Source organism: Pseudophryne corroboree, chromosome 11 (assembly GCF_028390025.1).
Source record: "Pseudophryne corroboree isolate aPseCor3 chromosome 11, aPseCor3.hap2, whole genome shotgun sequence".
Lineage (NCBI taxonomy): Eukaryota > Metazoa > Chordata > Amphibia > Anura > Myobatrachidae > Pseudophryne > Pseudophryne corroboree.
The window spans coordinates 94009880-94032924 of record NC_086454.1 but is presented as its reverse complement, the minus strand read 5'-3'; the positions used below and the strand labels follow the sequence as shown (position 1 = coordinate 94032924).

General features: G+C 47.5%; 2 protein-coding genes across 3 annotated transcripts in view; one reads left to right on the top strand and one right to left on the bottom strand.

Annotated features, from left to right (window-relative positions):
• Positions 1 to 12991: 12991 nt before the first annotated feature.
• KBTBD4 (kelch repeat and BTB domain containing 4) lies at positions 12992 to 20076 on the bottom strand. 2 transcript variants are annotated; one of them, XM_063944565.1, is made up of 4 exons: positions 19994 to 20076; positions 17248 to 17882; positions 16036 to 16142; positions 12992 to 14150 (listed from the first exon to the last, which is right to left on the bottom strand). In XM_063944565.1, exons 2-4 carry the CDS (start codon positions 17849 to 17851, stop codon positions 13290 to 13292), a joined length of 1572 nt encoding a protein of 523 aa, XP_063800635.1. In that variant the 5' UTR covers positions 17852 to 17882; positions 19994 to 20076; the 3' UTR covers positions 12992 to 13289. The 2 variants fall into 2 exon arrangements, with proteins under 2 accessions (XP_063800635.1, XP_063800634.1); XM_063944564.1 differs by lacking the exon at positions 19994 to 20076 and adding an exon at positions 19783 to 19948.
• The window catches only part of NDUFS3 (NADH:ubiquinone oxidoreductase core subunit S3), a 27422-nt gene continuing 24449 nt past the window's right edge, over positions 20073 to 23045 (top strand). The window contains exons 1-2 of the mRNA XM_063944566.1: positions 20073 to 20157; positions 21763 to 21822. Coding sequence (XP_063800636.1) covers positions 20109 to 20157; positions 21763 to 21822 — 109 coding nt within the window. The 5' untranslated portion in view covers positions 20073 to 20108. The remainder of the gene's footprint in view (positions 20158 to 21762; positions 21823 to 23045) is intronic.

Below are 23045 nucleotides of genomic sequence, written 5' to 3'. Positions count from 1 at the left end.
CACCTGTGGCCTTTCCCAACGGTGTACAATCATTTGGAAGACTTCTGGATGAAGTCCCCACTCTCCCGGGTGGAGGTCGTGCCTGCTGAGGAAGTCTGCTTTCCAGTTGTCCACTCCCGGAATGAACACTGCTGACAGTGCTAACACATGATTTTCCGCCCATCGGATAATCCCTGTGGCTTCTGCCATCGCCATCCTGCTTCTTGTGCCGCCCTGACGATTTACATGGGCGACCGCCGTGATGTTGTCTGACTGTATCAGCACCGGCTGGTGTTGAAGCAGGGGTCTTGCCTGACTTAGGGCATTGTAAATGGCCCTTAGTTCCAGAAAATTTATGTGTAGGGAAGTCTCCTGACTTGTCCATAGTCCTTGGAAGTTTCTTCCCTGTGTGACTGCCCCCCAACCTCGAAGGCTGGCATCTGTGGTCACCAGGATCCAGTCTTGTATGCCGAATCTGCGGCCCTCTAGAAGATGAGCACTCTGCAGCCACCACAGTAGCGACACCCTGGCCCTTGGAGACAGGGTTATCAGCCGATGCATCTGAAGATGCGACCCGGACCACTTGTCCAACAGATCCCACTGAAAGAGCCTTGCATGGAACCTTCCGAATGGAATTGCTTCGTAAGAAGCCACCATCTTTCCCAGGACTCGTGTGCAGTGGTGCACCGACACCTGTTTTGGTTTTAGGAGGTCTCTGACTAGAGACGATAACTCCTTGGCCTTCTCCCTGGGAGAAACACTTTTTTCTGTTCTGTGTCCAGAACCATCCCCAGGAACAGTAGACGCGTTGTAGGAACCAGCTGCGACTTTGGAATATTCAGGATCCAGCCGTGCTGTTGTAGCACTTCCCGAGCTAGTGCTACTCCGATCAACAACTGTTCCCTGGACCTCGCCTTTATAAGGAGATCGTCCAAGTACGGGATAATTAAAACTCCCTTTTTCCGAAGGAGTATCATCATTTCGGCCATTACCTTGGTAAATACCCTCGGTGCTGTGGACAGACCAAACGGCAACGTCTGGAATTGGTAATGACAGTCCTGTACCACAAATCTGAGGTACTCCTGGTGAGGAGGGTAAATAGGGACATGCAGGTAAGCATCCTTGATGTCCAGTGACACCATGTAATCCCCCTCGTCCAGGCTTGCAATCACCGCTCTGAGCGATTCCATCTTGAACTTGAACCTTCTTATATAAGTGTTCAAAGATTTTAAATTTAAAATGGGTCTCACCGAACCGTCCGGTTTCGGTACCACAAACATTGTGGAATAGTAACCCCGTCCTTGTTGAAGGAGGGGTACCTTGATTATCACCTGCTGAGAATACAGCTTGTGAATCGCCTCCAGCACTGCCTCCCTGTCCGGGGGAGCTGTCGGCAAGGCAGATTTGAGGAAACGGCGAGGGGGAGACGTCTCGAATTCCAGCTTGTACCCCTGAGATACTACCTGTAGAATCCAGGGATCCACCCGTGAACGAGCCCACTGGTTGCTGAAGTTCTTGAGACGGGCCTCCACCGTACCTGGCTCCGCCTGTGGAGCCCCAGCGTCATGCAGTGGACTTAGAGGAAGCGGGGGAGGACTTTTGTTCCTGGGAACTGGCTGTATGTTGCAGCTTTTTCCCTCTACCTCTGCCTCTGGGCAGAAAGGACGCGCCTCTAACCCGCTTGCCTTTCTGGGGCCGAAAGGACTGTACCTGATAATACGGTGCTTTCTTTGGCTGTGAGGGAACATGGGGTAAAAATGCTGACTTCCCAGCTGTCTCTGTGGAAACTAGGTCCGAGAGACCATCCCCAAACAACTCCTCACCCTTGTAAGGCAAAACTTCCATGTGCCTTTTAGAATCCGCATCTCCTGTCCACTCCCGAGTCCACAATCCTCTCCTGGCAGAAATGGACATTGCGTTTATTTTAGATGCCAGCCGGCAAATATCCCTCTGTGCATCTCTCATGTATAAGACATCGTCTTTAATATGCTCTACGGTTAGCAATATAGTGTCCCTGTCTAGGGTATCAATGTTTTCCGACAAGGAATCTGACCACGCAGCTGCAGCACTGCACATCCATGCTGAAGCAATAGCCGGTCTCAGTATAATTCCTGAGTGTGTATATACAGACTTCAGGATAGCCTCCTGCTTCCTATCAGCAGGTTCCTTTAGGGCGGCCGTGTCCGGAGACGGTAGTGCCACCTTCTTTGACAGGCGTGTGAGCGCTTTATCCACCCTAGGGGATGTCTCCCAACGTGACCTATCCTCTGGCGGGAAAGGGTACGCCATTAGTAACTTTTCTTATCGGGGGAAGCCCACGCTTCTTCACATACTTCATTTAATTCATCAGAAGGGGGAAAAACCACTGGTAGTTTTTTCTCCCCAAACATAATACCCTTTTTCGTGGTACCTGGGGTAATATCTGAAATGTGCAACACATTTTTCATTGCCGTAATCATGTAACGGGTGGCTCTATTGGAATGTACACTAGTCTCATCATCGTCGACACTGGAGTCAGTATCCGTGTCGACATCTGTGTCTGCCATCTGAGGTAGCGGGCGTTTTAGAGCCCCTGATGGCTTTTGAGACGCCTGGGCAGGCACGAGCTGAGAAGCCGGCTGTCCCACATCTGCTATGTCGTCAAACCTTTTATGTAAGCAGTTGACACTGTCACGTAATTCCTTCCACATGTCCATCCATTCAGGTGTCGACCCCGCAGGGGGTGGCATCACATTTATCGGCCCCTGCTCCGCCTCCACATAAGCCTCCTCATCAAACATGTCGACACAGCCGTACCGACACACCGCACACACACAGGGAATGCTCTGAACGAGGACAGGACCCCACAAAGTCCTTTGGGGAGACAGAGAGAGAGTATGCCAGCACACACCAGAGCGCTATATAATGCAGGGATACACACTACACAAGTGATTTTTCCCTATAGCAGCTATATATATATATTATATGCGCCTAAATTTAGTGCCCCCCCTCTCTTTTTTACCCTATGTAGTCTGGAAACTGCAGGGGAGAGCCTTGGGAGCGTCCTTCCAGCGGAGCTGTGAGGGAAAATGGCGCCAGTGTGCTGAGGGAGATAGCCCCGCCCCTTTTCCGGCGGACTTCTCCCGCTTTTTAAATGTATATTTGGCAGGGGTATTTTACACATATATAGTCTTTATGACTATATTATGTGGTATTTGCCAGCAAGGTACTCTTATTGCAGCCCAGGGTGCCCCCCCCCCCCCCCCAGCGCCCTGCACCCATCAGTGACCGGAGTGTGTGGTGTGCATGGGGAGCAATGGCGCACAGCTGCAGTGCTGTGCACTACCTTGATGAAGACCGAAGTCTTCTGCCGCCGAATTCCAGGAACGTCTTCTTGCTTCTGGCTCTGTAAGGGGGACGGCGGCGCGGCTCCGGGACCGGACGACCGAGGCTGGGCCTGTGTTCGATCCCTCTGGAGCTAATGGTGTCCAGTAGCCTAGAAGCCCAAGCTAGCTGCAAGCAGGTAGGTTCGCTTCTCTCCCCTTAGTCCCATGTAGCAGTGAGTCTGTTGCCAGCAGATCTTACTGAAAATAAAAAACCTAAAATATACTTTCTTTTCTAGGAGCTCAGGAGAGCCCCTAGTGTGCATCCAGCTCGGCCGGGCACAAAATTCTAACTGAGGTCTGGAGGAGGGGCATAGAGGGAGGAGCCAGTGCACACCAGGTAGTCCTAAATCTTTCTTAGTTGTGCCCAGTCTCCTGCGGAGCCGCTATTCCCCATGGTCCTTACGGAGTTCCCAGCATCCACTAGGACGTCAGAGAAACTAGCATTTGCATATTATCAGAGCTGTGAGTCCGCCAATGGGCACTAGGGTGGACGTAGCCGCTTCTAACTCAGAATCAGGCCAACAGCGTACTAGTTACTTCGGGGTTATATTTTTGTTGCAAAGGAATTGGTATAAAGTCGCAGATAAAGCATAACGATGCAGGTCCTTTTTACAGACTTAGGAGTAAATTTACTAAGGTGGTGGTTTTTTTAGAACTGGTGATGTTGCCCATAGCAACCAATCAGATTCTATTATCTTCTAGAAGCAGCTAGATAAATGTTAAGTAGAATCTGATTGGTTGCTATGGGCACATAACCAGTTCTAAAAAAACTCCCACCTTAATAAATTTACGCCTTAGTGTATATTCTTGCACCCTAAACCGGTCACAAGCCGTACAGTTCCTCTTTCCTGCCTGGGGTATCACTCTCTGCTCTGGTGCTTCTAGCACACTCTGCTCTGAGGAAACTGAGGAAATAGTGCACAATCTGAGGTAAAAAGGCGTCAGCAGTGAGATACAGTCCAGAGTGTGCTAAAAGCACCAGAGCAGAGAGCGACACCCTAGTCAGGAAGGAGGAACTGCACGGGTTGTGACAGGGGCAGAATGCTAGAATAAACACTACACAGACTGCATACTTATTCCTCAGTTTTGCGTCTTAGTGTACATTGCTTACAGTGTGCTAGGTACTTAGGAATTAGTATTATTGTAAGAAAGGAGTTGGTACCAAGTCACAGAATAAACATAATGACGACTTTGTACCCCAGACTGTGCACTTTTTCCCTCAGTTTCGCCTCTTAGTTCGCTTATAGTGTACTAGGTACTTAGGATTAGTGTTTTGGTTCGGATAAGTCACAAAGTTCTGGCACGCTAATTGGGGCTATTTGGCACGAGTGGAAGATAAGTGTATGTGGACTTATCTGTAACCATGAAAATGCCACCTGGCCATGCTACACACACACAGTAGTTACCAAATAGACTTACCAGCTAATGGCCCTCATTCCGAGTCGTTCGCTCGGTAATTTTCATCGCATCGCAGTGAAATTTCGCTTAGTACGCATGCGCAATATTCGCACTGCGACTGCGCCAAGTAATTTTACAATGAAGATAGTATTTTTACTCACGGCTTTTTCTTCGCTCCGGCGATCGTAGTGTGATTGACAGGAAATGGGTGTTACTGGGCGGAAACACGGCGTTTTATGGGCGTGTGGATACAAACGCTACCGTTTCCGGAAAAAACGCAGGAGTGGCTGGAGAAACGGGGGAGTGTCTGGGCGAACGCTGGGTGTGTTTGTGACGTCAAACCAGGAACGACAAGCACTGAACTGATCGCAGATGCCGAGTAAGTCTGAAGCTACTCTGAAACTGCTAAGAAGTGTGTAATAGCATTATTGCGAATACATCGTTCGCAATTTTAAGAAGCTAAGATACACTCCCAGTAGGCGGCGGCTTAGCGTGAGCAACTCTGCTAAATTCGCCTTGCGAGCGATCAACTCGGAATGAGGGCCAATGAATTAACACACGTTATTCACAGGAACCATAAACAATACAGTGATTGTATTAATAACACAGTGTGCTATACAGAAAGACAATCACAGCTGGTGCAGCTAGTACGTGGGCTGCACACACAGAGAACGCAGCCTTTTGCTAGGAATTGCTTATATCACTGAAGAAATAGGGTATTTTGTGCTGGATACATACGCGTGACAGTAATGCACAACATTATTTTTTTTAATTATTAAAATAGATTGTTTGAAAACTTGACACAAATGTATTCACGCTTCTAGCTGCCAGCACCTTAGCATCCAAGCAACCCTGCAACAGTCAGTGAGAGATGCTGTACTACGTTGTATACGGCGAGACAGCAAATGTCACTCTTTACCGTAATATCTGTAGCTTTACTTTACCTTTTAGTCAATATAAGGCCTTCTATACTCGGACCCTACTCTCGAAGCATGCTGAGTGCTCGGCCGCGCCGATCGTACAGAGGCATTGTCAATGACACAAGCGTTCAATTTGCATAGATTTCTCTATTGTCTGCACTGAAAGGGTTAACGCCAAGTAAAAAAATACAAAGGGGCTCTGCGAGAGCGCTCTACAATATCATAGTACGCTCTGCTGCTGGGAAACTCAGAGATGTGTTAACGGATGTAGAAAGTGAGGACTATGGGGATTATTCAGTACCGGTTGCAGATTCTGCAATCCGTTCTTTCACGTTGGGGTCCGCCCATCGCAGGGAAAGGCTGCCCAGCATGCTGAATGGCCTGCCCAACTGCTGCGACCGCAATTGTGGACGACCCCCTGCAGCCGCAGCTAGGCGTGGAGTGATGTCATGCATCCCAGATAACCCGCCCCCGTGTTCCCCCATGCCGCCCCTGGAATGCTACGTCGCCACCCAGCGAACGCCTCTGCCTGTCAATCAGGCAGAGGCGTTTGCAGCCGTTGTGTTCACATAGCATTCCGCGGATGCGCAGTATGGTACCTGTGCGTGCGCAGTGCTGCCGTTGGGGTTATTGCGGTCGCATCGCTACCTGAATAACTCCCTATACCAGCAGCGGTTGTGGATATGTCGCACATGCAAATACCCAAATGTGCTGTTATTAGCTTTAATCGGTGTAAACTAGACTAATATGTGGCAAATATGTGGTTGAATCCTATTGGTTGTGGAACATTTTGGATAGAAATACTGTACTACGTTCTTAAAGCAGCAATCCCACAGAGGTTTGTTTATTTATTTTTATTTAAATAGCAAGTACCCTTTAAGCATGAATATGGCTTTCCGTCAACAAATCATTATCTCTTATTTCAAAACGTAACGGGAGATGACAAAATATGTCTGCCACAGACACATAGCTCTCAGCACGTCATGTGAAGGCAGAGGGTAAGAGAGGAAGGTGATGACTTTACACTAGACAGCACAGACAGAGGTTAGAGGGGCATCCCAAAGCCTCTCTGCTCACTACACCATGTGCCATGTGACTGTAGTCGTCATGGTAGTCCATGACACCGTGCAGAATTATGAATCAGTAATAGCAGCATTAAGAAACAAAGAAAGGAACATGGTAAATAGGATGATCCTTCTTATATTCTGCCAGAGTGATTTATATTATTAAAAAAAATAAGAATTTACTCACCGGTAATTCTATTTCTCGTAGTCCGTAGTGGATGCTGGGAACTCCGTAAGGACCATGGGGAATAGACGGGCTCCGCAGGAGACTGGGCACTCTAAAGAAAAGATTAGGTACTATCTGGTGTGCACTGGCTCCTCCCTCTATGCCCCTCCTCCAGACCTCAGTTAGGGAAACTGTGCCCGGAAGAGCTGACATTACAAGGAAAGGATATTTTGAATCCAGGGTAAGACTCATACCAGCCACACCAATCACACCGTACAACTTGTGATAACCTTACCCAGTTAACAGTATGAACAACAACTGAGCCCCACTCAACGGATGGCTCATAACAACAACCCTTATTTAAGCAATAACTATATACACGTATTGCAGAAAGTCCGCACTTGGGACGGGCGCCCAGCATCCACTACGGACTACGAGAAATAGAATTACCGGTGAGTAAATTCTTATTTTCTCTGACGTCCTAGTGGATGCTGGGAACTCCGTAAGGACCATGGGGATTATACCAAAGCTCCCAAACGGGCGGGAGAGTGCGGATGACTCTGCAGCACCGAATGAGCAAACACAAGGTCCTCCTCAGCCAGGGTATCAAACTTGTAGAACTTTGCAAAGGTGTTTGAACCCGACCAAGTAGCCGCTCGGCAAAGCTGTAAAGCCGAGACCCCTCGGGCAGCCGCCCAAGAAGAGCCCACCTTCCTTGTGGAATGGGCTTTTACTGATTTAGGACGCAGCAATCCAGCCGCAGAATGAGCCAGCTGAATCGTGCTACAGATCCAGCGAGCAATAGTTTGCTTTGAAGCAGGAGCACCCAGCTTGTTGGGTGCATGCAGGATAAACAGCGAGTCAGTCTTCCTGACTCCAGCCATTCTGGAAACATATATTTTCAAAGCCCTGACTACGTCCAGCAACTTGGAGTCCTCCAAGTCCCGAGTAGCCGCAGGCACCACATTAGGTTGGTTCAAATGAAACGATGATACCACCTTAGGGAGAAATTGGGGACGAGTCCTCAATTCTGCCCTGTCCATATGGAAGATCAGATATGGGCTTTTACATGACAAAGCCGCCAATTCCGACACACGCCTAGCCGATGCTAAGGCCAACAGCATGACCACTTTCCACGTGAGATACTTTAGTTCCACGGTCTTAAGTGGCTCAAGCCAGTGGGATTTCAGGAAATCCAACACAACGTTAAGATCCCAGGGGGCCACTGGTGGCACAAAAGGGGGCTGAATATGCAGCACTCCCTTAACAAACGTCTGAACCTCAGGCAGTGAAGCCAGTTCTTTTTGAAAGAAAATGGATAGGGCCGAAATCTGGACCCTTATGGACCCCAATTTTAGGCCCATAGTCACCCCTGACTGTAGGAAGTGCAGGAAACGACCCAGCTGGAATTCCTCTGTAGGGGCCTTCCTGGCCTCACACCAAGCAACATATTTTCGCCATACGGTGATAATGCTTTGCTGTCACGTCTTTCCTAGCCTTTATCAGCGTAGGAATAACTTCATCCGGAATGCCTTTTTCCGCTAGGATCCGGCGTTCAACCGCCATGCCGTTAAACGCAGCCGCGGTAAGTCTTGGAACAGACAGGGCCCTTGTTGCAGCAGGTCCTGTCTGAGAGACAGAGGCCATGGGTCCTCTGTGCGCATTTCTTGCAGTTCCGGGTACCAAGTCCTTCTTGGCCAATCCGGAACAATGAGTATTGTTCTTATTCCTCTCTTTCTTACTATTCTCAGTACCTTGGGTATGAGAGGAAGAGGAGGAAACACATATACCGACTGGTACACCCACGGTGTCACTAGGGCGTCCACAGCTATCGCCTGAGGGTCCCTTGACCTGGCGCAATATCTGTTTAGCTTTTTGTTGAGGCGGGACGCCATCATGTCCACCTGTGGCAGTTCCCATCGCTTTGCAATCTGTGTGAAGACTTCTTGATGAAGTCCCCACTCTCCCGGGTGGAGATCGTGTCTGCTGAGGAAGTCTGCTTCCCAGTTGTCCACTCCCGGAATGAACACTGCTGACAGTGCTTGCACGTGATTCTCCGCCCACCGAAGAATCTTTGTGGCTTCCGCCATTGCCATCCTGCTTCTTGTGCCGCCCTGGCGGTTTACATGGGCGACCGCCGTGATGTTGTCTGACTGAATCAGCACTGGCCGGTTTCGAAGCAGGGGCTCTGCTTGACTTAGGGCGTTGTAAATGGCCCTTTGTCCCAGTATATTTATGTGTAGAGAAGTCTCCAGACTTGACCACAGCCCTTGGAAGTTTCTTCCCTGAGTGACTGCCCCCCATCCTCGGAGGCTTGCATCCGTGGTCACCAGGACCCAGTCCTGTATGCCGAGCCAGCGGCCCTCGAGAAGGTGAGCACTCTGCAGCCACCACAGAAGAGACACCCTGGCCCTTGGGGACAGGGTGATCAGCCGATGCATCTGAAGATGCGATCCGGACCACTTGTCCAACAGATCCCACTGAAAGATCCTTGCATGGAACCTGCCGAAGGGAATGGCTTCGTATGAAGCCACCATCTTTCCCAGGACTCGCGTGCAGTGATGCACCGATACCTGTTTTGGTTTCAGGAGGTCCCTGACCAGAGATGCTAATTCCTGGGCCTTCTCCACCGGGAGAAACACCTTCTTCTGTTCTGTGTCCAGAATCATGCCCAGGAAAAGCAGACGCGTCGTAGGAATCAGCTGCGACTTTGGAACATTCAGAATCCAGCCGTGCTGTTGCAACACTACCTGAGAGAGTGCTACGCTGATCAACAACTGCTCCCTGGACCTCGCCTTTATGAGGAGATCGTCCAAGTACGGGATAATTATAACTCCCTTCTTCCGAAGGAGTATCATCATTTCGGCCATTACCTTGGTAAATATTCTCGGTGCCGTGGACAGACCAAACGGCAACGTCTGGAACTGGTAATGACAGTCCTGTACCACAAACCTGAGGTACTCCTGGTGAGGTGGGTAAATGGGGACATGCAAGTAAGCATCCTTGATGTCCAGCGACACCATAAAATCCCCCTCTTCCAGGCTTGCAATAACCACTCTGAGCGATTCCATTTTGAACTTGAATTTCTTTATATAAGTGTTCAAGGATTTTAAATTCAGAATGGGTCTCACCGAACCGTCCGGTTTCGGTACCACAAACATTGTGGAATAGTAACCCCTTCCCTGTTGAAGGAGGGGGACCCTGATAATCACTTGCTGGAGGTACAGCTTGTGAATTGCCACCAGTACTACCTCCCTTTCCATGGGGGAAGCTGGCAAGGCTGATTTGAGGTAACGGCGCGGTGGGGGAGTCGCTTCGAACTCCAGCTTGTATCCCTGAGATACAATTTGTACAGCCCAGAGATCCACCTGTGAGCGAACCCACTGGTTGCTGAAGTTTCGAAGACGCGCCCCCACCGTACCTGGCTCCGCCTGTGGAGCCCCAACGTCATGCGGTGGACTTAGTGGAAGCAGGGGAGGACTTTTGTTCCTGGGAACTGGCTGCATGGTGCAGCTTCTTACCTCTACCCCTGCCTCTGGCAAGAAAGGATGCACCCCTGACCCTCTTGCCTTTCTGAGAACGAAAGGACTGCATTTGATAATACGGTGCTTTCTTGGGCTGTGAGGAAACCTGAGGCAAGAAAGTCAATTTTCCAGCTGTCGCTGTGGACACGAGGTCCGATAGACCGTCCCCAAACAATTCCTCACCCTTATAAGGCAAAACCTCCATGTGTTTTTTAGAATCAGCATCTCCTGTCCATTGCAGAGTCCATAAGACCCTTCTGGCAGAAATGGACATAGCATTAATTCTAGAGCCCAGCAGGCAAATGTCCCTCTGAGCATCCCGCATATATAAGACGACGTCTTTTATATGGCCCAGGGTTAGCAAAACAGTATCCCTGTCGAGGGAATCTATGTCGTCTGACAGAGTATCAGTCCATGCTGCTACAAAACTACACATCCAGGCTGAAGCAATAGCAGGTCTCAGTAGAGTACCAGAGTGTGTATACACTGACTTCAGGATAGCTTCCTGCTTTCTATCCGCAGGCTCCTTTAGGGCGGCCGTATCCTGAGACGGCAGGGCCACCTTTTTAGATAAGCGTGTCAGCGCCTTGTCCACCCTAGGGGATGTTTCCCAACGTAACCTGTCCGTTGGCGGGAAAGGGTACGCCATCAGTAACCTCTTAGAAATCACTAGTTTCTTATCAGGGGAACTCCACGCTTCTTCACACAATTCATTTAATTCATCAGATGGGGGAAAAGTCACTGGCTGCTTTTTCTCCCCAAACATATAAACCATCTTGGTATTAACAGGGTTAATCTCAGAAATGTGTAATACATCTTTCATTGCAATAATCATGTATCGGATGGCCTTGGTCATTTTAGACTGTAAATGTGCCTCATCATCGTCGACACTGGAGTCGGACTCCGTGTCGACATCTGTGTCAACCATCTGAGATAGAGGGCGTTTATGAGCCCCTGACTGTTTCTGAGTCGCCTGGGCAGGCGCGGGCTGAGACCCCGGCTGTCCCAAGGCTGCAGCGTCATCAAACCTTTTATGTAAGGAGCTTACATTGTCATTTAAGACCTTCCACATATCCATCCAATCAGGTGTCGGCCCCGACGGGGGCGACACCACACTTATCTGCCCTTGCTCCGCCTCCATGTAACCCTCCTCATCAAACATGTCGACACAGCCGTACCGACACACCGCACACACACAGGGAATGCTCAGACTGAGGACAGGACCCCACAAAGTCCTTTGGGGAGACAGAGAGAGAGTATGCCAGCACACACCACAGCGCTATATAACACAGGGATTTTCACTAATAATAAGTGATTACCCAATAGCTGCTTTATATGTCTTATTTGCGCCTAAGTTTATGTGCCCCCCCCCTCTCTTTTTTACCCTTCTTGTACCTGGATACTGCAGGGGAGAGCCTGGGGAGCTGCTTCCAGCGGAGCTGTGAAGGGAAAATGGCGCTGGTGTGCTGAGGAAGAAGGCCCCGCCCCCTCAGTGGCGGGCTTCTGTCCCGCTTTCTGTGTAAAAAAAATGGCGGGGGTTTTTACATATATACAGTGCCAGACTGTATATATGCATTTTAATGCCAAAAGGTACTTCAATTGCTGCCCAGGGCGCCCCCCCCCCCCAGCGCCCTGCACCCTACAGTGACCGGAGTGTGTAAGTGTGCTGGGAGCAATGGCGCACAGCTGCGGTGCTGTGCGCTACCTTAAATGAAGACAGGAGTCTTCAGCCGCCGATTTCGTCGTCTTCAAGCTTCTGTTCTTCTGGCTCTGCAAGGGGGACGGCGGCGCGGCTCCGGGAACGGACGATCGAGGACAGGTGCCTGTGTTCGAACCCTCTGGAGCTAATGGTGTCCAGTAGCCTGAGAAGCACAAGCTAGCTGCAAGCAGGTAGGTTTGCTTCTCTCCCCTTAGTCCCACGTAGCAGTGAGTCTGTTGCCAGCAGAAGCTCACTGAAAGTAAAAAACCTAATAAATACTTTCTTTACTAGTAAGCTCAGGAGAGCCCACTAGGAGCACCCAGCTCTGGCCGGGCACAGATTCTAACTGAGGTCTGGAGGAGGGGCATAGAGGGAGGAGCCAGTGCACACCAGATAGTACCTAATCTTTTCTTTAGAGTGCCCAGTCTCCCGCGGAGCCCGCCTATTCCCCATGGTCCTTACGGAGTTCCCAGCATCCACTAGGACGTCAGAGAAACACTGTTTTAAATAAGTTGATGTATACCCCACAGATGACGGCACACATGGTACCTCAGCTGATACCTGCAACACAGACAAAATGGCTGCTCCATACATTTTAAGACTGATGATATAGTGTAAATACAAGTTTGCACCATTGTCTTAAAAAATAATTACGTGCAGTTGGGCAATGGTAAAAGGAAATTAAGAGCGATTTCATTTAGGGGTATAATGTTATTAAGAAACACTTTTTTCAACCTCATTCTTCTTTCCAGTTGTACATTGCAATGCCACACATTACTGTGGTGTCAGATAACTACGTCACTCAGCTCATGGGCTACTAGAGATCACTGATACTGAAGACTTTGTGACCCCAGACAGAGGAGAGATCTACAAAGCTGGATTTTAGTGTTTTGTATTGTTGTTTCAGGTAAAACAAGCCTAGACGCAATCCAGAAACCTAAGCATAGATATAGCAGCATATAACAAAGTCCAATGCTGTAGAGAACACTTAGCTGGCTGGTATAGTACACCAAGCCCACTGTATTAAGTGGATGGTCCCATCAATTTTTATTACAGAGCAGTTTGACCATTTTCTTCCGGCAACAGTAAGGTGGTGGGAGGTTCGCTGGCAAGACTAGGGTGTGCCAGGCCAAGGCATTCCATGTGTGGCAGCTCTTACATAGCAGAGTCAGCCTCACGCCAACAAGAACTGCAAGTTGGTAAGCAAGAAGCGAATCCCGCTGGTCACTGTCACCACAGAGGTGGCCGGGTTTAGTTTGAAGGTGTTGGCGTCCCCTTTCTTGTAGTGATCTCGGAAAACGTAAATGCAGCCATTGCAGCTGGCGATTTTCCAGAGAGACGGCCGGGAGCTCCAGACCTCGGGCAGGCAGAGCCGCGTGAAGCTGTCCAGAAGTGGGTTGTAACAGACTAGCGAGTCTCCCTCTGCCACAATGAACACTAAGTCCTTGTGTACAGCTGCGTGCATGCGCCCGGCGAAGGGCAACAGGTAGGGTTTCACGTGGCACTTCTCTGTGTTCGTGTCAAAGCACTGGATAAGACGCGAGGGCTTTGTGAAGAAGTCCAGGTCATTCTCCTCGCCCCCCATCAGGTAGATAAGCCCATTAAGATTCACGCCCGCCGCCCCGGAGATGGAGACCTCCAGCTGGCTGGTTTCCGTCCAGACATTGTCTTGTACACGATAGTAAATGACCACGTTGGAGAGCGTGTCCTGTAGCGTCTTTCCACCGAGAGAGTATATAGCGTCCTTGCTTTGCACAGACACAAGCGTGTGCTGCAGGCGGTCTCGGGGCAGAGGTGCGCATCGCTCCCAGTCCATGGTCTCCATGTTACATTTCCACATCCGCCGCGGGATGGAGCCTCCCACCACGTACAGGTCAGCGCCATGCTTGCAGGCCGCTGTGATCTGGTGGCACAAGCTATTCTGCCCACTTACACTTATAGAGTCATCCTGCGCACAGTGTAGAGACACTGCAATGGAGTGTGTGCGAGACTCCTCCTTCCCAATCAGGTAGATGTGCACATTTTCCCCAATTTCCTTAAAGACAAAACGGACATTTAAACATTAATACTGTCAGTCATTAAGAAACAATAAGGGGGAGGATTCCACAATTTTAAAAGATCGATGACTGCAATTTTTTTACGGTTGATCCAGAGGAAGGCAACCCCAAGCCAAGATCTGATATTAACATTACAACCCCTCGTCAGTAGTAAAACCATGCAGGTCCTATGCCAAGACCTTCCGCAGATTGAGAGACACTTACCCCCCCGGCTCCTGTCTGTAGCCAATGATAACCAGGCATAATAGTAATCGCATTTTCAATAGGTTTAACTTAAAAGATGCCCTAGAATGTTATACTGCAGACAGCAGGTGGGGTGAGAATCTACGGACCCAAGAGGAAGCCAGGGATGGATCGTCACAATTCCACTGGAGTATATGTACTAAAGTGTGGGTTTATAGAAGTGTAGATGTTGCCCATAGTAACCAATCAAATTCTAGCTACAGGTTGAGTATCCCGTATCCAAATATTCCGAAATATGGAATATTCCGAAATACGGAATTTTTGGAGTGAGACTGCGATAGTGAAATCTTTGTTTTCTGATGGCTCAATGTACACAAACTTCGTTTAATACACAAAGTTATTAAAAATATTGTATTAAATGACCTTCAGGCTGTGTGTATAAGGTGTATATGAAACATAAATGAATTGTGTGAATGTACACACACTTTGTTTAATGCACAAAGTTATTAAAAATATTGGCTAAAATTACCTTCAGGCTGTGTGTATAAGGTGTATATGAAACATAAGTGCATTCTGTGCTTAGATTTAGGTCCCATCACCTTGATATCTCATTATGGTATGTGATTATTCCAAAATACGGAAAAATCCCATATCCAAAATACCTCTGGTCCCAAGCATTTTGGATAAGGGATACTCAACCTGTATTATCTTCTAGAATGCGCTACATAAATGAGAAGTAGAATATGATTGGTTGCTGTGGGCAACGTCTCCACTTCTATGAACCTGCACTTTAGTAAATATACTCCCATGAGATAAACAGATTCTGCAGGGAATTCCTCTCTGAGGTTGGTGTTGTACTTTGCATTGGGTAATCTCAACTTTATCCACTACAGTTTTATAATGACATCAGGAGCCTGAATATCTAATGGTCACACTCTAGGTGGGTGACGTCTTGCAGGCTATGTTATAGGAGAAGCATCAGAATAAAACAGAACAGGCATTGGGGATAGATATGAAAGCTGGTGCGTGTCCCAGATCTGGTCATTTTCAAATACAGATTAAGGGGGCCATTCCGAGTTGATCGTAGCTGTGCTAAACTTAGCACAGCTACGATCATGAACTCAGACATGCGGGGGGACGCCCAGCACTAGTTCGCCCCGCATGTCAGTGCCGCCCCCCCCCCCCCCCTCCTGCAGAAGTGCAAAGGCTGCCTTTGCACTTCAAGAGTAGCTCCCGGCCAGCGCAGCATTAGAGTGCTGGCCGGGAGCTACTCTTTGCTCCCTGGCCCGCAGTGGCTGCGTGTGATGTCACGCAGCCGCTGCGGGCCACTCCCCACACGGTCCGGCCACGCCTGCGTTGGCCAGACCGCGCCCCCTCCCGCCCATCGACCACCTCTGCCTGTCAATCAAGCAGAGGCGATCATAGCACAGCTACGAGCGGCCATGCACCGGCGCACTGCGGTGCTGGCGCATGAGCAGTTCTGACCCGATCGCTACGCTGCGAAAAACTGCAGCGTGCGATCGGGTCAGAATGACCCCCTAAGTCTAAAACATAGATCTTATATGTCGCTATACATCAGTTCTCATGTGCCCCATATAAGAATCTAACAAGTACATCGGATGATAATGCTATTTTGCTATATCATTGTTGTACAGGCAGAAATAGCCCAAGATCATTTACCTTTAAGCTAGAAAGCAGTACTGCCGAGTATTCCTCCCGCTCTTCCTTATTGAAATTGATCCAGTTTTTGATAGCTATGGTGGGATTCTGTGAGCAGGGCACTCCATCTGATGGGAAAGGACAACAGTTACCATGGACTACCAAGCTATGAATAGTCTTCTGAACATTCTAATGATCGGATTGGCTACAGCCAAGCGAACATTCTAATTTTGTGACTGGCAGTATGATGGGATATCCCTGTGAGCATACTAATGATATGCCTGTCTTCAGGTTGCTGTAGCCATGTGAACATTCTAATTTTATCACCCTCTATACAATGAAATATTCCTGTGAACATGCGAATGATATGTATGTCAACATGCTAGTCTAATGATGCGTATACCCGGCGAGCGCGAGCTTGCTAGCGACAGGACCCTGCGGGATGCACTTGCCGATGTTGGCCCCAACGGAGCGACGGCAGGGGGAGGATCGGGGCCCTGCGGCGTTCAGCAGCATGGAACCGCGGGTGAGATGCCGAGATTGAGCTGTATGTTCAACCGACTGGGGATGTCGCAAGCGACCCGTGGGAGCGCGCATCTCTGACGATCTAGTGCAGTGATGGGGAACCTTTGGCGCTCCAGCTGTTGTTGAACTACACATCCCAGCATGCTCTGCTACAGTTTTGCTATTTGGCCATGCTAAAACTGTAGCAGGGCATGCTGGGATGTGTAGTTCAACAACAGCTGGAGAGCCAAAGGTTCCCCATCCCTGATCTAGTGGGTACACACTGGACGATAAAAATGATGGTCGTTATCTGCAAATTCGTTTGAAATGTCGTCTAGTGTGTACCCAGCTTTACACCATGAACCTTGTAATGATCTAATTGGCTATAGAAGACTATAAAAGGCAACCCCGAGCAAAAGTCTGATATTAACATTACAACCCCATTGACACTAGTAAAACTACGGAGTTTCTATGCAAGGACCTTCCGCAGTTTGAGAGATACTTACCCCCCGGCTCCTGTCTATAGCCAATGATAACTAGGCATAAAAGTAGTTGCATGTTCAATAGGTTTAACTTAAAAGATGCCCCAGGCTGTTAACACTGCAGACTGCAGGTGGGGTGAGAATCTACGGAACCAAGAGGAAGTCAGGGATGGATGGCTATGATACTGGTCATACATTTTTCCACTTGACATTGTTTTACTGCTGCCAGACTGCTTTGCCAACTGACCTGCAATGATGTCCGTCAGCAACCGCAAAGGCAAGTTCAGGAACTCCTCTGTGTCACATAGCTGGGACAGGTGGGTTTTGGTGCAGTGTTTAGCTGCAGTGTAGAGAGAGGTATCGCTGTGCTGGTCCGCCAGCCACATGATCTGCAGACAGTTTTTCACCTGCACCGTCCTCACCAGAAAGCGAGAGCATTCTTCAAACAAGGCCATCAGCTGGTACATGTCAGCCACCTCGTACGTCTCCTGCAGCTCCTCCAGCCGCAGCTTCACTGTCCCATGGTAAATGTAATCCACCAGCAACTGGAAGACACTCTCACTTACATCCTGCAGCTGGATGACACGGTTACGTCCCTCCTTCAGATTGGAGGCGAACATGGAGCGGAAGAAGCAGCTTTGGGCAGAAAGGACCAACCGGTGCAGCTGGAACTCTTTTCCTTCAACTAGAATAGTGACATCGGCAAATAATTCCTCTTCCATGCACAGCTTCATGATGCTTTGTGCCACGCGGCTGCTGTGAGAGCGATCTGTAAATGTGTACGTCACAAAATAATTCTCCTCTGCGGTACTTGCTACGTTCTGAGAAGCGGCCTCCTCTGTAGGGTCCATGTTCTGTAATGAGCCTGAGTTTTGGGGGTGCCTGGGAGATGTAAGAAATCACATATGTAGAAGTGACACTTGAAAAGATGTACCCTACCCGTCAAGAACAGTTCACCAAGGCCAGGAACCAGCCACTTAGGAGGGCAACGCCATGGGGTGATTTAGGGTTGAATGTAAAAGTTACCCATTTGCACATGGAGAAAGATGCACCTGCACACTTGTGTTTCCACCTTTGTATTTTCAGTGACACACAACTTAAGATACATTTAACAAAACTGGAGCCAACCAATCACAAGTTTGTTTGCAAAGCTGCACTAGAATTACAACAGGCAAAATTTGATTGACTAATACGGCCAACAGCACTTTTCCTTTGTGTAACTTTTCATGAATATTCCATTAGAATTCATGTATATCAGTATGAATTATGGAATTCATGTTACACTTCTAGTATTCAATTCTACATATATAAATAAATGTCGCCAACAAAACGTTATAACACATTTTAATTGTGTGTAGTTGGTTCCACTCCAGACCTTCACTACGGGACATGAAGATGTTCAAGAAAATAACTTGCAGGCACGGGGAAAATATACAAACTCCACACAGTTAGGGCAACAGTGGGTATCGAACTCATGACCTCAGTGCTGTGAGGCAGTTATTTTTTCTTAGGACAGAAACAAAAGCTGCATAATACACGGTGATCTGTTTAAATGTTGGTGCAATGTCCCAAGATGTTAGGCACCACCTATAAACTTCAACCACATGACTTGTTTCAGTACTGTGTGCGTGATTCTGAAGAATCCTACAGCGTGTCATGATACAAAATACTAAAGGGGACATTTACTAAGCAGTGATAAGAGCGGAGAAGTGAGCCAGTGGAGAAGTTGCCCATGGCAACCAATCAGCACTGAAGTAACATCTATAATTTGCATACTATAAAATTATACAGAGCTGCTGATTGGTTGATGGAGCAACTTATCCACTGGCTCACTTCTCCGCTCTCATCACTTCTTAGTAAATGTCCCCCTAAATGTAAATTGTATGGCAAATATATATATATATAATATATATATAGAGGCAAAAAACAGCGGCACTCAGGGTCTTGTGGAGAAGTAGATTGTATTTAGGACATCAATGTAATAACCATCAACGTTTCGGGGAGTTAAACCCCTTTGTCAAGATGTGACAAAGGGGTTTAACTCCCCGAAACGTTGATGGTTATTACATTGATGTCCTAAATACAATCTACTACTCCACAAGACCCTGAGTGCCGCTGGTTTTTTCCTCTATTTTGATCTCACACTGAAGGCACCAGGGCAATTTTCTCTTATGCAAAGAGGAGTGCTGGGCTGTGTTTACAAGAGATATATATATATAGATCATGGGTCTTCAACCTGCGACCCTCCAGCTGCTGTGGAACTACATATCCCAGCATGCCCTGCCTCAGTTTTAGCATACCTTAATAGCAAAACTGTGGCAGGGCATGCTGGGATGTGTAGTTTCACAGCAGCTGGAGGGCCACAGGATGAAGACCCATGATATAGATATATATATATATATATATACACACATATACATATATATATATATATATATATATATATATATATATATATACACACACACACACACACCCACAGGTCCACAGCGCTTGTGTGTCAAGATCACCGCCACCCTGACTTTCTGGAAGGTGTCTGATGTTTTCCCCACTAACTATATAACTGCGTTTGGCTCCAGCTAAATTAAATGTTCAGATTTATTTTTATGTTAACGTCAACCACCAGATGTAGCCTCCTGGTGAGTGCAACTGGAAAATAAGTTGGCAAAGAAGAAGCAGACCATTACCACAATGTGGTAGAGAGTTAAGATGATGGGGTTGAGGCAGAATGTGCAGCCTGGTGGCATTATATCCTGTATATATGAGTACATGGATAACATACAGTTGGAGGTAGGAAGAGCACACACTGGGGCACATGCTGAGTAATACTCAGTATCACTATAATGTGGCTATGGATATGACCCCTTCTGAGCACCCTCACGCCGGATACAGGAACTCTGGCAGGCTCAAGATGAGGGGCTCGGTGTAATTCCCTACCCCAGGCTCCCCCAAAGTGCTGCCCGCTCCTCTTACCCTCTACATCCGGAACTCACCTTTTCTCGCTCTCACGTACCGGAAGTTACCCGGAGCGCATTGGCAGCTGGACCTGACACAGGTGGTGACGTCAGAGCTGCCCTGCTTGCCCTTGCTGTCTGGTTGTCCCGGGGAATGATGCTGGCTGGTGTGCGGGGGGCAGCCCGGGGCCTGCTCCGGAGAGGTGAGAGGGGTGGGGACATCCGGGAGACAGCTAGGAGATATGTAGCACTACAAGTCCAAGCATGCACTGCCAGCAACGGCTATGCAGCCTAGTGTGGCGGTTTGCAATTGAACTACTAGTCCCAGCATGCCCTGACAGCCAGTTTCATAAATAAATGAATAAAATCCACTCTGAGTAGCTTATTTTTTTTCCCCCCAAGGTGATTTGTGACACTACAAGTCTAAGCATGCACTGCCAGCAACGACTATGCAACCTAATGTGGCTCTCTGGCGGTCTGCAGTGGAACTACAAATCCCAACAAGCCCTGACAGCCAATAGTATATTATATAAAAGCTAATTTGTTCTAAAAATGATGATCCTCTATCTATATGTGATTTGAAAAAGCAGATTATTCCACTGAGGTATATGTGAGTAGTTGTGTTCAGGTAGCAGTAACTAGTCATATTATACTGAGGTATATATGTGAGAAGTTGAGTATCCCATATCTAAATATTCCGAAATACGGAATTTTTTGAGTGAGACTGAGATAGTGAACCCTTTGTTTTCTGATTTATCAATGTACACAAACTTTATTTAATACACAAAGTTATTAAAAATATTGTATTAAATGACCTTCAGGCTGTGTGTATAAGGTGTATATGAAACATAAATGAATTGTGTGAATGTACACACACTTTGTTTAATGTACAAAGTTATTAAAAATGTTGGCTAAAATGACCTTCAGGCTGTGTTTATAAGGTGTATATGAAACATAAATGTATTCTGTGCTTAGACTTAGGTCCCATTGCCATGATATCTCATTATGGTATGCAATTATTCCAAAATAAGGAAAAATCCGATATCCAAAATACTTCTGGCCCCGAACATTTTGGATAAGGGATACTCAACCTGTAGTAACTAGTCATGTTACACTGAGGTATATTTGTAAGCAGTTGTGTGCAGGTAGTAGTAACTAGTCATGTTACACTGAGGTATATTTGTGAGTAGTTGTGTGCAGGTAGCAGTAACTAGTCATATTATACTGAGGTATATTTGTGAGTAGTTGTGTGCAGGTAGTAGTAACTAGTCATGTTACACTCTGAGGTATATATGTGCGATGTTGTGTACAGGTAGTAGTGACTAGTCATGTTACACTGAGGTATATTTGTAAGCAGTTGTGTGCAGGTAGTAGTAACTAGCATTCAATTTGTCCAGCTGTATGCACTTTGCTATTCTATAATGTCACATTGCGTCTATCGGCGTTGCAAGTTTACTCTCTCACCCATTTTACATTGTGAGTAGAGCAGCTGAGTATATACTAAGCTGGTATATATACAGTATGTTGTTGGATCGTAGTACCTCCCTCCCTGTTTACATACATGCAGTCAGATGTGAGTAGTCTAGGATTATAAACTGATAAAAAGAATCACATTGATCTAATTCTGCTAACATCTAGATGTGTGATAACGCTGCTGTGTGGGTGCCAGCACTGGACCATACATGATACATCAACTATTGCCTTAGATGTGTTTTTAAATCTCTTCTTGGTGTATGTGATGTTCCGGATGACACTAGCTGGCTTCTGTTACGGCTGTGTGGACTAATATCCTGCCTTTTCTCTTGCAGCCTGCGTTCTCCAAGTGCAGCCACAAGTCCGATGTGAGGGCACCACAGTAGAGACCAGTCGTAAGTTGCCATTTTTACTTGTCCGTATGCAGGAAAAAGCAGCATTTAAGTCACATAAGGACCCTCTTCAGGCTGCATCACTTACATGAGTATAACATGCTTTGTTGGTAACACAGAAGTCCCATCTCTGCTCTGTAAGAGGGTAGATTTACTAAAGCCTCTAATACAGACAAGTGGTGATGTTGTCCTTAGCAACCAGTCAAGTTCTTTCTATCATTTTCTAGAATGCAGCTGAGAAATGTTAGTTAGATTGTGATTGGTTGCTATGTGCAACACCACCGCTTGTCTGGGGGGTTTACATGTTTTTCCACTTTTGCTTGATTTACCATCCATGTGGACTATGATTGGGAATGATTACCTGGCCAAAACGTGGTGAGCTAAGCCAGCCCGCGAGGGTCCACTTTTACACCGATTGTGGTCACATATGATGAAATATACAAAATGACGCTCAAAAACTTAAAAAACTTGTCGCCTATTGTCATGTCGACCTTACCCACTGCCGACCTTTAAACTGTTAAGCTTTTGACCTTGTTGACCATATGGGGGTGACCTAATGACTGTATTTAGTTACTGTAGATCTTGTATACCACACCCGGATGGATAAACCTTACATATACAACTCGCACCAGATCACATGTAACTGATTTTTGTGCGATGGTGTCAGTAAGGTGGAACTCTGATTTTAATGTGGAGTTTCCATATAATAAGCACAAATGAAAACAAGGTGAATGGATGAACTTTGATTTCATATAGTGATGAGTAATGACAGCATCGTGTTCCCACATAAGCGTAACAGGAGCAGCACATTGCTACAGTGTGCTGCTGGGGACCCTGCTCCTTCCACTATATAACTCTGTCTGTGGTTTCCTTCTCACACCATAGCACAATCCATGTCACAATGACATGCCGTATGAGCAGGAGATGCAGATTGTTTATAGTAGGTGTTGTCACTAATCAAATACACATTAATGTGAAACTTGACCCGAACATCAGGGAACATGTGCTGACTCTCCATACCTGTATGTCTTTATGCAACAATTGAGGTTTTTTTAGCATCCATAAGGGATATTGGGGACAGATTAGTACGATGGGGTATAGACGGGTCCAAAGGAGCCAGTGCACTTTAAATTTCTTCAACTGGGTGTGCTGGCTCCTCTCCTCTATGCCCCCTCCCACAGGCAGTTTAGAAAAAAGTGCCCTCAGGAGAGGATGCACACTCTGCA